At 32.7% G+C, this 15,146-nt stretch overlaps 1 protein-coding gene across 13 annotated transcripts in view; it reads right to left on the minus strand.

Annotated features, from left to right (window-relative positions):
• Window positions 1-15,146, minus strand: part of CADPS2 (calcium dependent secretion activator 2) — a 678,697-nt gene that overhangs the window by 268,337 nt on the left and 395,214 nt on the right. For all 13 annotated transcript variants that reach the window (XM_031938931.1, XM_031938932.1, XM_031938929.1 and 10 more), the window contains exon 8: window positions 9,443-9,582. In XM_031938931.1, coding sequence (XP_031794791.1) covers window positions 9,443-9,582 — 140 coding nt within the window. The remainder of the gene's footprint in view (window positions 1-9,442; window positions 9,583-15,146) is intronic.

Genomic DNA, 15,146 nt, shown 5'->3' on the forward strand with positions numbered 1-15,146 from the left:
GCAATCAAAAGTGATGGAATTTTTAACACCTTTTTAAGATTTCTCCAAGATAGAAAGATTCTAAAAGAATGGAAAAGGGCAATTCAAAATACATTAGCCACAAACTAACATAGAAAATTGCATTTTTAATGTCTCAAATATTCTGGAGAATGTGCATGTAACAACAAGAGTGGAGGAGGGGAGAGGGAGAAGGAGACGGAGAGGGAGAGAGCGCTCATGTAGGTACACATTAACACTCATCGAGGGCACCCTTGCTGAAAAATAAACTGTGAACAGACTGGTCTTCACAGGTTGTTTTATAGAGTGGATGAAAAAAGGGTTATATCCTTTAGAAGTGTAAAGGCTAAAAACTCCTTCTATGTGTATTTATTTATTGATTTTAATAAAGCATTTAACTTGGCAGAGCAAAATAGCCTTGAAAGTTCTCCTCAGACAAGGTGTCAGATATGTGTACTTGAGATTTATATAAGAATCCATAACAGATGTGACTAGAGAACTTAACTTGTTCAACAATCCAGGGAGTATTGATATTTAGTATCAAATAGGAAGAAATATGTTTTCTTGGGTTTTTTGTCAGTGTCATGGAAAAGTGTCTTGTTTAAATTGAAAATAAAGGTAAGATTGGTTATTGACAAAGATGGTCTGTAAATGCTCCTATTCATAGACAACTATGTACTGACTCATCTGACTCTGGAATGTCTGTTACAAAGCCTCTTTTGCAAAATACTGCTGTTGCTGCCGTTACTACTACTGATAATGATAATACTAATAACCAGCATTTTTTAGTGCATTAATTTTTGCAAGATAATATGTATATGTATATATATATTATATATACACACATATATTTGATCCTCTCAACAACTATGGAAGGAAGATGATATTATAGATTATCCCTATTACATAGATAAGGAAACTGGGACAGAGAAGTTTAATGACTTGTCTAGGCATATACAGCTAGTAAATATCTGAGACCTCATTTGAACTCTATTCTTTCTGACTCCAAATATACTTTAATATGCAAAATGCTGGTTTAATAAGGGGACTGGAAAATGAAAGCTGAAATATGCATGCACACATACATATATATATTTATATATATATATATATATATGTGTGTGTGTGTATATACACACAAACACATACATAATACACACATATACAGAGATATTGCGGAAGAGTCCTAAGGAGTTGGATATACAGTCTGGTAGTTCATCCATCCCCATATCCTTGATAAATGCTCCATTCAATCAATTAGCATGCATATATTTATTAAGGATTTGCTAAGCTCCAGATACTTTCCTTCATGTTGTATCCAGAAATAAAAGAGGGCAAAGGCCTCCAGATTATTTAGAAACCTGAGGTCTGTACAGTAGCACAGTAGCAATACTTTCATTAAGAAAGGAATTGAGAAGTAAGGGTAATGTTGAATACTGACATCATAAAAATAGATTATAATCTGTCATCATCATCACTAATATTTAAATAGTAACTACTATGTTCTATGACTTAGGAGGTGGGTATTATTATTATCTCCATTTTACAGATGAGGAAATTAAGACTAACAGAAGTTAAATGAGTTGCCCAGAGTCACACAGCTAATATGCTTTTTACTATCATCTCCGAGTCAACTTCCTGACACCAGTTGTTAGAGCAATGATCAAAATAAATATCAAATTGGGGAAAAGGTTAAAAATTTGAAAATGACATTGTACATCAAAATTAAAGTTTCTGATTAAATAACCTGATTATGAAAATGGGAAATAGCTAAAAGTAAAGATGTTGACTCTATTCATACCTTTTTCAGAAATATTTAAATACTGCAAATCAGTGTTTAAAATAAGGAAGAGGCTGAAAGAGATAGAAGTCACCTCTATGAACTGTTTTTCCTTCTTCTTATCTAATAAAGTGGCATGGCACTGGCTATGAACACAAACTTCTTGGGCAAAGAATTGTGAGGGAAGATCACAAAATCATCTACTGAGAGCATGAAGGGACCCCTGAGGCTATCTATTCTAACCATTAAGAGAAGACTGAAGTTCACAGACATTGCATGACCTGCCCAAGATCACAAAAGTATGAAGTTCCAGAAATGGGATTTGAACCCAGATTATCTGCCTCCAGAGCCAATTTTTTTTTTTCATTGCAGGATGATTCTTCATGATGGAACACCTTACAAGCCAGGTGAGGAGGGAAAAAACTCACTTTATAAGATCTTGGTGTGAAGTTTAATTAAGCCAGATGATTTGGTGTATTTATGAATGAAACAAGTAGGACAACAAAGACATTTTTATTGGAGGAAAAGAGATGTAATTTATATTAGCAATCTAATGTCATCTGCAAAAGATCAGTTGGGCAGTGCAATGGATAGTTTGCAAGGTCTGGAGTCAGAAAGACCTCAGTTGAAATATGGCCTCAAACACTTATTATATAAATGGGCAAGTCATTTATTTAACTCTGTTTGCCTCTGTTTCTTCATTAGTAAAATGAGTTGGCAAAGGAAATGGCAAACCATTCCCATATCTTTGCCAAGAAAATCCCCAAAAGAGAGATTTGGACAGGACTAAAAATGACCAAACAACAATAAATTACACTATCCTACAGGGACTTGACTGTTTCAATATCTTATGTACTATGTAAAGGAGTAAAGGACTGGCTATACCATTTCAGATTCAATGTATAGAAGAATACTGTGACACAAGCTAATTCATATAGCTTATGCTGGAGGCAAAACAATTTTAAAGACATTCAGGGAATTGGTGCTAAATGAATGCTTGTTGAATGAAAGAATGGATTAATCAATCAAAGGAAGTGCTCAATGAATGTTTTTGAGCAAAGTTTCCATCATTGCTACACATTCAAGTGTAGTTAGAGAAGAAATCAGGGATAAATGAAAAACTCAGTGATATGAAAGTCAATCATTGAGCCTTTCTTGGGGAAGTGGGGGTGCTGTACTTTTTATTTCATGTATTGTAGAAAAACAGGAAAAGAGCTACATACAACTTAACAAATATTGTTCTGGCTATGGAACACAATAAAAAATCAGGATGAATTTCCCATTTCCTTTGTACATATAGATGAATCAGGAATGATATTAAAGAAATAATAGATTCACAAATAACTATGATAAGGAAAAATATTAAATTCCTCTATATTTTTAGTGAATTTTTTTATTACCAAAATAGAAAATTTTGTACTAATATTCACTAAAATTACTTTGTTCAGCTTTTATTATAAAATTATATATATATATATATATATATATATATCTCAGAATTTCTGATTTATACATATGACTACCTAATATACGTATACATATATAAGTACTTCTTATACATAGCTCATCAAATTAAGTTCTTTCCTTCTTTTCCTTTCTTTTTAGCTTATATTTATTACATATTACATATATGCATATATATATATATCAGTGAGGCTCTTTACTTTAGTTTTTATAGATTTAATTTTAAATGTGGTTGATTCTTCTTTTAAGACAATGCCATTTAACTAATATTCTGATAGTACTTTTAAGTTCTGAAACAATACTAATGCTTAGCCACTAGGCTATGCTAAAGGATAGCACATTCAATAAAGTCTAATACTTTCTGTCTCAAACATGGAAGCAAACAAGCTTACGCAGGAGAAAGCTATACAATTTGACAGAGTTTTAATCACTTTTATCAGTAAGTAAAGGATCATAGCATATATTATAACTCCTTAAATTTTTTTCATATATAGGTTAGATAAAGCAATTGATTTAGATAAGTTATGTTTATTATTACATTTATTTTATTCAGAAGAAACATCTATACTTTTGGCTTACCTATATTAAAAACAGATTTTAATTTGCTTAATCAAAATATTCATTCAACAAATATTGGTACTGAATGCCTTTTTTTAATTGTATATTTGTCCTCCTCTTTGTATGTATTTTTGCACAGATTACCCCCGATTTTCCCTCCCAACCTACAATGCTCTGCTCCCTTATCTCACTTTCCCTAATTCCTTGTCTCCTCAACTGTTACTGATTTCTCTGACATTATCTTCTATATATGTTGTATCCAAGTTATAGGTATAGTGTATCTTATGTATGCATAGATTTTCATATGTTGTTTCAGCCATTAGAATTTACATTCCCGGAAGGCAGTTTTTTGGTTTTGTTTTGTTTTGATTGAGTTTTTTGGATTTTTTAATTTTTGATCTTTTTTTGCATACTTAGCACTTAGCAAGGGCCTGACTTATTATGTAATTACTTAACAGATGCTTATTGACTGACATGTTTTACATCAAATTAATTTTATTTCTTTGCTTTAAAGGAGTTTAAAAATAGGAAAGCAACATTTGACAATTGAACTCTGCCTTTTATTATTGAAATGACACTCTTTTTACTAGGCTAAATTAATAACAAAGCTCAGCATTCCCATGCAGCATTTCATACTTTAACGTGCTCTGCTTTAATTTGTAATTGCTCTTTACAACTCTTAGAAGCATACTATGTTTCTCTTCATTGCTAAAATATATTAAGAACATTCTGTTATTAAGAAAAATGGTAGAATAGTGTGTATATGTGTGATATCTCCTATCAGGAAGTTTAGCCTAACTGGAATAAGGATATGTATACCCTTATTTGTAAATGAGGGTAATATCATGTATAAATGCTGCTTCAAGCAATTGTGGGAATTACATGAAACAATGTAGATGAGTATTTAACAAGTGTCAAAGTACTATATAAACACCAGCTTCTACTACCATAAGGACAAATGCATAACAACATAAACAACAATGTATGATCAATGAACAATAATTAATAAGCTGTTATACAAGGAAACATGTTAAAATGTCAAAGGAGAGTTACAAACCACAAAATTACAGAAAATCAAGAAAGGAAAGGAAATCACTGTGGAATCAGGTTACGAAGGAATAAAGAAAAAAAGTTAGCCCAATATTATGTAACATTTCAAAGACTAGCCTTTAATAAGGGTTAGAACTAATGTCCTTAATTTGCATTCTACTGTTTAACCCACTTAAAAAATCTGTAAGAAGGGTTTCCTATGTCTGAGATAAAAAATAATCTTTTTCCTTACAAGGCTTGTCTCTCATTTCAATTATTCATGATCATGAGTTAATTATTTATCACAGAATGAATTATTGACTGAATACAATTTGTACAGCCTCAAAGCAAAGTGCTATTAATCTACCATTCCTATTACATTATTACACTTTGGTTTGTAATAACAGGATTTACAAGAACAAAGTTAGTTGCCTTTAATTTTTTTACTAAACTTAATTAAGCCCAACAAAACCCAATTCTAACACTTTTTTTTTATTGAACAGATTCAATCATAAAGCATTAAATCGGTGTTGTTTTCTTTCTTCCTCGCTATACTTGTCCTCTCTCACACTTTACATTTGATGCATTCCTTTCAAAATAGCATGTGAAGCCTGTATAATACCTTTATCTGACAACCTCATCATAATGATGGGAATCTGTTGCATCATTAAGATTTTACTGTATAATTATAAATTTAGAATCTCAAAGAACATTAGAAATAATATAGCTCATTTTACAGATGAGGAAAATGAGGTTCAGAGAGTTCATATGGCTTTCCCAAAACCACGGGAGTAGTAAAATTAGTAGCTTTGATGGCCTCTAATTTCAAATCCACTGATATTTCTATTACACTAGGTTGTAGAAGAAATGATTTCAAATTTAGGCAAAATAACTAATAGTTAATTTTGGTTGAACTATCTGGGAACTAGAAGAAGCACATTTCAAATGAGATATTTTCAGTTTCAGAAGTCTCTCCTTTATACTTTAATGATATTTTTCAGACATTATTTTTGACTGATGGAATGAACTCTAAAAATGTTCTCCCTTTATATTGCTTCACAATTATCTGTTGTTAATAAATGCAACGAAACAAATCATGTTTATCCCACATTGCCAAGTCTCAAGGGATTTACTTCACTAGTATTCAGAGCACAGTACCCAAACACAAAATGTTGTAATTAAACAGGAAAAAATTGGGCCTGAGAATCAGGAGGAGACTTTGATTATAAATCTGTATAAATGTGTCACTGAATAATCCATGAGATTTGTACAAATCACTTACCCTAATAGAACTTTAGGTCTTCAACTTATAAACAAAAACTTATTGGTTAACAATCTAGTAATAGAGCAAGGCTCCTGAATGTTGTCATCATTATCACCACCACCACCACCACTTCTACCGCTACCACCACCACCACAATAACAAATTGATAACAACTCACATTTATACAAAACTTTTAACAACCTTACCAATTCTAATAATTAGTAAACTGAGGCTCAAGGAATTTCATTGCAGGGAATCATGTAGTTAGCCAGCATCAGATTGGGATTTTCTGACTCCAGGACCATCCATCTTTCCATTACTACATTCTGTCTAGGAAAATGAGTGAGAAGCCCTTTAGAAGGGCAGACAATGCAATTGGTATTATCAAATCATAAAGCATTGTGCAGGACTTCTGGAATTGCCATTATTCTAGTCTTACCACCTAGTATTTATCAAATGACTGGCAACCTCAATTTATCCATATGTTCTACTAACCTCACTCCTCTCTTTAATAGCTAACTATTGATCTATTGATCAATCTACTGAAGTTTTCCCTTCCACTTCTCTTACTTTTAACTCTGAAATCTGGCTTCGACCTCACCATTTACCTAGGATTACCATATAAAAAGTTATTAACCATTTCCTAATTGTTTAATCTGTTAACTTTTTCTCAGTTTTCATCCTTCCTGATCTCTTTGTATTAATTGATACTGACTATTTTCCCTTTTCAAGATAATCTCTCCTTTCTGAGATTTTATGACATTGTTATTTCAGTTCTTCTCCTACCTACCTGATTGCTCCTTCTCTTTTTCTATGATCATGATCCATATCAAGCCTACTAACTGCAGGTATGATCCAAACCTCTATCCTGGGCTTTTCTCTAAATTCTTGACAGTTCTCATCATCTTAATTATCATATCTGTAAAGATGACTGCAAGACTTATGGTAGATCTCACTACTTCTTGAAGTAATTCAATCTAACTTTGGATATATGGATATTGGATATATGGAAATATGTTTTGAGGACTGTACATATTTAATCTATATTGGATTGCTTGTTGTCTTGGGGAGAAGAAAGTAGAGAGGGAGGGAAAAATTTCTAACATAAAATCTAATAGAAATGAATGTTGAAAACTACCTTTACATATATTTAGAAAAATAAAACACTACTGGGATGGCTCTCAATACCTAGGAGATTTTCTCTTAAATCAGTTAGAGATAACACCTCTTGGTGACTTTTACCCACCACCCATAGTAGTCTTGTCCTCAAGTGCCAAGCAGGGCAAGGGTCAATAATAATTCGAATATCTCTTTTATTTGACAGCTTCCAGAATAGCAAAAGACATCTATTATGTTCCTGTTTTCTCTAAAGATTTATTTACATTAAATATTCTCAGTTCTTTCAACCAAGTCCCATATAGCAAGGATTTTTACTCATGAGGTGATACTCCCTCTGAATGGTCTCTAAAGTATCAGTGTACCTCCCCCAAAAAAGTGGCTCTTAGAACTAAATACAATATCCTAGATCTGTCTTCAACAAGGTACTGTGTTACTGTGTCTTTGCTGCCTTATCAAATTGTTAGCTCATGTTGAGCTTGCAGTCAACTAAAATGCTCAGATCTTTTAAAGATAGAATCATCAACCAAAAATCATTTATTAGCTTACTATATGTCAGTCACTGGGCTAAGCACTGACAATGTAAGTCCAAAGAATGAAGCAATCTCTACTTGCAAGTTTATATTATTAGGGAGAAGACAATAAACCAAATAACATATATGTGTATATAGATAGATAACATGAAAAATGAAAAATACAAATTTATACTAAGTATTTAAATTAAAACATATGCTTTTATATAAATACTACTGTGTTGTAAGAAATGTTGAGCTCAATGATCTTAGAAAACCATGGATAGGCTTGCATGAAATAATGAAGAACAAAATAAGCAAAACACTAAGAGAATGTTTGTATATGTAATAGTGATATTGCTTGAAGAACAACTTTGAGTGAAAATTATTTTGACTATTATGAATATTTATATTAACTCAAAGGATATATGAAGACACTATCTGCATACACAGATAGGATGACAAATAGAAGTATGTATAGAACAGTTTTATGTATGTGTGTTTGTGTATATGTGTGTAATTTGTGTCTAATGGCAGCCATCTCTAGAGTAGGTAGAGAAGAAAAAGAAAAACAGAAATTTACAGGATAATTTTATTATATATTTAAAAGGAATAGCAAGTTGCACAATAAAAAGGGGAAAAGAACATTGTACATCTTTTTATTGACCTATGTTATGGGAATGCTTTTTTATTTCTTAAATTAAAAATAAAATAAAAATTAATTTTAAAAAAGAGAAAAAAATAAAGCAGTTAATTGAAAAGTATTTGGATATGTTAGGAACTTACTATAATTGAATAAGTAGTATAGTAACATGGTCATATCTGTACTTATGGAAAATTACTTCAGTAGCATTGTATAGAAAGGCCTTTAATATGATTGGGAAACCATTTAGGGAGCAAGAGGTTAAAAAAACTGAAACAATGTGTTAATTGTGTGGGTGGAAAAAGAGAATTGAGAGCTATCATATATGTAGAAATAAGAAGATCTGGCAATTTATTAAATATGTGGGATAAGAGAGAGTAAGGAGTTGAGGATATAGACGTCAAAAATTAGAAAGAGGGTACTGCCTTCAAAAGAAGTTTGGAACACAAATTAATTGACAGTTGTTCTTTGAAGATACAAAATAAACAAGAAAAATGATGTTCAACATATTTTGTTTAAGAATATATGAGCATCTTTAATCAACTTGGGATAATTTTCAAAGAACTATTACAAATTTTATTTTTTACAAGAAAATAAAGAAGAAAAGTCTAGAGAATATGTGAATTCTTAAAATCTGTTCCCTAACACATGTATGTGACTGAGGCATTTGTATCATATAAAGTGTCAATTATATAGCTTTTATGGATTTGTGTTTCTATAAACTTATCTTCATAGATATACACAAGAACATGAATACTTTGTTATATCAATCTATTTCATTTTAGCATGTGGGTAGAATTAAATTCCAGGAGTCTTGAAGAAAAATATTTTACTGAGATATGAAGCTGAGGTCTCTGGAAAACCTAATTCAGGATAGATAATAATATGGCTATTCCCTTTAAGTAAATGGATGAAACAATCTTTGCATACATATGAGATGAGAGGAACAATAAGGCTTTTTCTGCCACATATTTCAATAATTAAGCATAATTAACATTTAAAAATAAAATAATTATACAAAACTAATTTCCTCATTAAAATAGCACTATTGCCTAAAAACCTCTCATGTCAACACTCACCCACTATGCTTCATATGTGGTGGCTTATCCATTCTCACGGCCAATTTGATTTTCAGATCAGAATCCTGGCTATTTTTTGGAACCACCATTCTGTGTAATTCAGCTGTCTTTGAACTGTTGGAAGTTGGATACAAAATTACCTGTAAGGAACAAAATGGAAACCTTTTCAGTATATTACACCGAAATCTTACTTGTTAGTACCAAGATCTTTCTTAAATTTTTCCAGTTTAAAAAAAAAAAAAAAAAAAGAGTCCCCAAAGCCAAAACATGCCTAATATGCTATTTGATTTTTTCCTTTCACAGAAAATGAAGATTCAGATGCAGACTTATTTGTTTTCTGACAAATGTTCATTTTTATATCATCACATAACAGTTTCCTTGCATGTCATGTCATAGGGAATTAATAGCACAATGAGACTCAGCTGAAATGACAGCTAAAAACTGTCACTATATACTGAAATGGACACCTCAGATTTCAACACTGGACCCTGTAGGGAATAGTATTTTAGAAATTATGTTCTTTGAAACTAAATATATTGCTGTATAAAAGAAAAACTAATCTGAGCCAGCACAAACCATACTCATTTTAATATTTGCTAATGGAAATCAATTAGAGGTGGAAAAGACATGGTTAAAATAGATTTTCTGCTTGTATCATAGACTCCATGAAGGACTGATTCGAAATAGATTTTTTTAGAAAACTAAGAATATGCAGTCACAGTTTCAATAAATTATTTTAATCAATTTGTGAAAAATGGAAAATTTTATTTTACAGCAACATGATGGAAAAATAATATTTTGTATAAAAAAGTCCATCTATCTTATCGGTATTTCACTGATAAAATCAACAGGTCCATTCCCTTTCAACACCCACACTCACTGACTAGTTTTATCCCTTAAATATAGTTCAGATTTAGTGATGGCCAAGAAAAGATTTGCCAAGAAAAACCCAAAAAGGGTCATGAGGAGTTGGATACCATTGAAACAACTCAACAGCAACAATAGCAACTACCACCAGAAAAATAAACAAACCCAAATGCTAATTCTTTCAAGAACTTTCTTTCCCTCAACCAAACAGTATTTGTTCAGAACACAACTTTGACCCAAAAAAATCAACTAAATCTAAATAATGATATCTCCATAGGTTTATATTACATGACTCTGGTGCTCATGTTAATATAACATAATATAACAATATGATCTTGAAAGACCATATAGGTAAGATAACAAAATAACCTTCAAGGTTAACCACAGCCTGGTCCAGTTCTGTAATCTCTCAATTGATGTGCTTACCCCAAAATACCAATGTATAGATCTGAAATGGTGAAAAGATACCAGATCATCTCTCATCAGAACAAAACAGGACCAAAGAAGAAAGAACAAATCAGTACTTATTCAATGTAGTCAAACGGATGACTACATGCACCTGGGAGATAACATGAACCATGTTCTTGAACTAAACCAGCATGTCTTGTGGGATGGAGGATTGCCAAATAATACCTTCCCTATGAGCAGTTAGCTTTATAACATGTAATCTTTGCAGGTATCTCTAAATAAAAGTAAAATCAAGGAAAGAGGACTATGTACACATGTCAAGGGAATCTGAATTTGGCCTACAGGAGCATCACTGATGGTAAGAAAGAAAGATCATTATTGTTTTGCTGAAACTTGTCACAAAACTTGCTTGTGGCCCAAATGCTTTCAAGCAGACTACCATCCCCAAAATAGCAGCTTCAGATTTGGGGCCTGAAAACTGGAAAGTGATATTTAGATTAGATTTAGATTTAGCATAAATAGTGATATCCAGTAAGAGAGGTATTTAAAGATTTCTCAGTAAACTATTGTTAAGAGGTGGGATTTGAGTAGAAGCTCTTAACCTGGCATCCATAATTAAAAAAATTAATAACATACTTCATCATAATTAATTTCCTTTGTAATCTTCGATATTTTATGTATTTAGTAACATTATTCTCAGTAGGGACATGTGGACTTCACCAGATTGCCAAAAGGATCCACGACTCATACAAAAAATGAAGAACTCCTGGATTATAGACATGGGAGAGATGATAAAGAGCATTTTGAAAGATTAATTGACAAATACTATTGAAGACAAAGGAATGGTGGAAGTCAGTGAAAACTAGATTCAAGGGACATAAATTGGAAGAGTTAATTGTCTTCAGAGACAAGTTATTAAGTTTGGTTTCTGACACATTGTACTTTGGATAGTGGTGAAATATTAAATCTCAGAATTATAGTAAGCATCTGGAAAAATGAAAATAGATGTAGTTTATTTTAAAGTTAACAGGAAGTGATACTTACCCTCACCTGCCTCACTCTGTTAAATATCAGTCTCTTCTGTTCAGTCATCATTCGTATCCTACTTATTAAATATAGCTATTTCTCAGAGCAATTTTCTTTTCTCTTTTGTTGATCTTATCATTTTCCATAGATTCATTTACTCTCTGCAGATGACTTCAAAATCTACCTATTTCAGGTGTAATTTCTAAATTCCAGTCATGTAACATCCACTGCCTCTTGTATATCTTCATCTTGATATTCTATTCAATTCACAAATTCCACCATATAACAAAGACCTCAAAATCATTCCCTCTTAAACTCATCCTTCTTTGAAACCTTCCTATTTCTTCTGAGTACATTACTGTGTCTTAGCTACTGTGATTCACCCTGAAGTCATCTTTGATTTTTCCTGTTCCCTTCATCCCAATTCAATCATTTACCAATTTGTGTTGATTTGAAGTCCAGGACATGTTTCAAGCATTCATTCCTTTTCTCCACATACCCAGACCCTAGTTGAGACTCTTAGAATATCTCAGTTTTTTCAGACTGTTTTCTCTCCAATGTATACTTCAATAACCAATATTATCTGCCTAAAACACAGGTTCAATCACATTCTTATTATTCTTAATTTTAGTGGTTTTCTTCCTGGTTTTCTAAACTTATTTCATCATATTTCCTTTTATATTCCCATGTACTTGTCAAATGAACTTATTTGCTGTTTCTCATACTTCTTGTGCCTTTGCAGAGACTGTATCCTCTTCCCTTACCCCCCATTCTGCCTCTTTCTTGGAATGTGCTTTCATCTTCATCCAGGATACTTACAATCCTTAATTTCCTTTAAGTATCAACTCTCAAAGCTTTTACTTATTCCTCTAATTATGAATCCTATATATCATTTACTTTAGGAGAAAACAAACTCTTGAAGGTAGGGACTATTTTGGTGTTGAATTTTTAATTGCCTAGCAAAATACCTTAGCCACAGTAGGCATTTAAGTATTGAAAAGAACTGAAGCTAAAAGAATCAACAGTATTTTTATCCAGAATTTTGAATTGTGATTTTAAATAGGAATGTTAACTCTTCTGGTCAGATATTGTTGCTATTTGTCCTTTGTTCTCAAAGGGGACCAATGATGTTTAGAAGGTGCTCTGTAGACGTGGAAGTGAATTGGCTTTACAAGAGACAAAGCCATGCAAAGTCACCAGCTTCCCTCTCTCCATTAGTCATCTGGGTCCAGGTAAGACAAAGATCAGGATGATGGGATGCAGCCCTGAATACAGTGGGAACCACTTGGACAGTGGGAAAGCTAAGGTCTTTCTTAGGACTCCGGATGTCTGAGGTAACACTCATTCAATGAACGAATGTTAGGAAATAAGTGGAATGAGTGCTAGGAAAGAAATGGCTCCCAAAATGGCCTCTTTTACCACTCAAGAAAAAGATCAATCAAGAAAAACCTCAAGAATTTGGGACCAGAACAAAAACAACTGCTATTTATACTCATTTTGAGTCAACAAAAACCCAACAATAACCAAATGAGGCTTGTGTTAGGCCCCATTATTGACCAATCATTGACAGCCAGAGTAATTTGGATTTAAAGCCTAGTAAAGTAACTCTATTTGAATCCCAATGGCTTTATCAATACCTGTTTTCCAGAGCTCTCTTTCAAGAAATTTATATTTCTGGTATGGTGTTTGCTAAGTCTCTGTTTTTCTGAGGCAATACCCATTGAGCAATTTAAAATCAGGTAAAAAATGGAAGCAAAAGATGGCCTTGTTTGTCTATTCCAAAAAAAATTAATTTGGGAGGGGAAGTCCTTCAGAGTTTCTTGTAGGAACAGAACAACTGCTATTAGTATTCACTCTGAGCCATCCAAACCCAGATGCTTGAGCTGGCAATTAGTATAACTGGCCAATCAGTGAAAACCAGAAGATTTATATTTAAGGTTTATTCAAATAGCTCCATTTGAATCCCATTGTATCTGAGGATATGAGGAAAATCAGATACTTATTGGGCAAATAAACAAGTTTTTTGCCAGGGTCAAACAAACCCTGGCAAATACCTGACGATGAGCTGGTTTTATCTTTTGGGCCCTAAGTTCTTCTCTTCTGTGTGCCCCAATGATTGGCTTGACTGTTTCATTTGATATTACTATACCAACTAGGTCTTTTTCCACCCAAGTTCCAGGAAAGAAAGGATGTGTGTGTGTGTGTGTGTGTGTGTGTGTGTGTGTGTGTTGCTACGTATGCTATTATTGCTGAAATAATCACACTCTCCTCTCAGTTTTCTAAGGAATTTCTCTATTGCACATCCAGGAAAAACACATGAAACAATGGTACAGAGTTAGCAGAATTCTTAAAATACCTAATAGCAACAGATTTATAGGCAACCATGGGAAATGACGAGAACTAAGTTTGACCTTTTTTTTTTTTTTTTAAAATCTCCTTGTAGTTTTTTACCAATTTACCATTCCCATTTTTGCCTTAGGGATCAATCCTTCCAGAAAGATAAAAAGGATAATCCAGAAGAACTTTGATGTGCAAAGATTGGTGTGTTTTGAAGTGGTTATAAAACCTTGTTTCTGTCTTTTGCCTCAATTCTATCAGCTTGGATGCTAAATCAAACTATTCTGGCTTCTAACTTCAAGAAGACTAGGGTTGATAATGCTGCAAGAGCTGATAGAATTCTGATTTTCTATCAGAGCCTGAATAAGTTTTCTTTACAATTATAGGCATCTAAGATATATCCTTTGCCCCTAAGCTCAATTTTATTTCTGTGCCATATGTGCCTTAAAATTCTTGAATTCTTTTTGTTCCCTGGCTCTGTGAAAGAAAAAAAAATCATTTCTCTATGTCTCAACTCATGCTTCCCTTGTACTCCAAACGTTTTATCCTTACAGGAACGACTGCAGTCTGTCCATATGCAAAATCCTTTCCAACAGTCACTGTCATCCTACCTCTTAAAGGGTATATTCCTCATTGAACCTTCCTGATTCTGTTCTGAGAGTGATAGAGCAGAGATAACTCACTTATGTTGAATTCAATGGATCATCATTATTGCTGACATTTACAAAGGACTTTAAAATATTATCTCATTAATCCTTACAAAAACCTTTTGGAGTGGAGAAGAGGAAAATGAACATAGAATCATAGATTCAAGTTGGAAAGGACTTTAGAAGCCATATAGTTCAAGATCTTTATTTTATAAACAAGTAAAATGAGATTTAAAGAAATTAGACAACTTTCCTATGGTCACACAGCTATGGGAGACTTTTTAACCCAGGTCTTCTTGGCTCCAAGTCTCAAATTCTCTCTACTAAACTTGTCTATGATCACATAATAGTTTGAGGTAGGATTTAAACAAAAATCTTCCTGATTCCATGTCTAAAACCCTATTCATTATGTCAAACTG

Source organism: Sarcophilus harrisii, chromosome 5 (genome assembly GCF_902635505.1).
Source record: "Sarcophilus harrisii chromosome 5, mSarHar1.11, whole genome shotgun sequence".
NCBI lineage: Eukaryota > Metazoa > Chordata > Mammalia > Dasyuromorphia > Dasyuridae > Sarcophilus > Sarcophilus harrisii.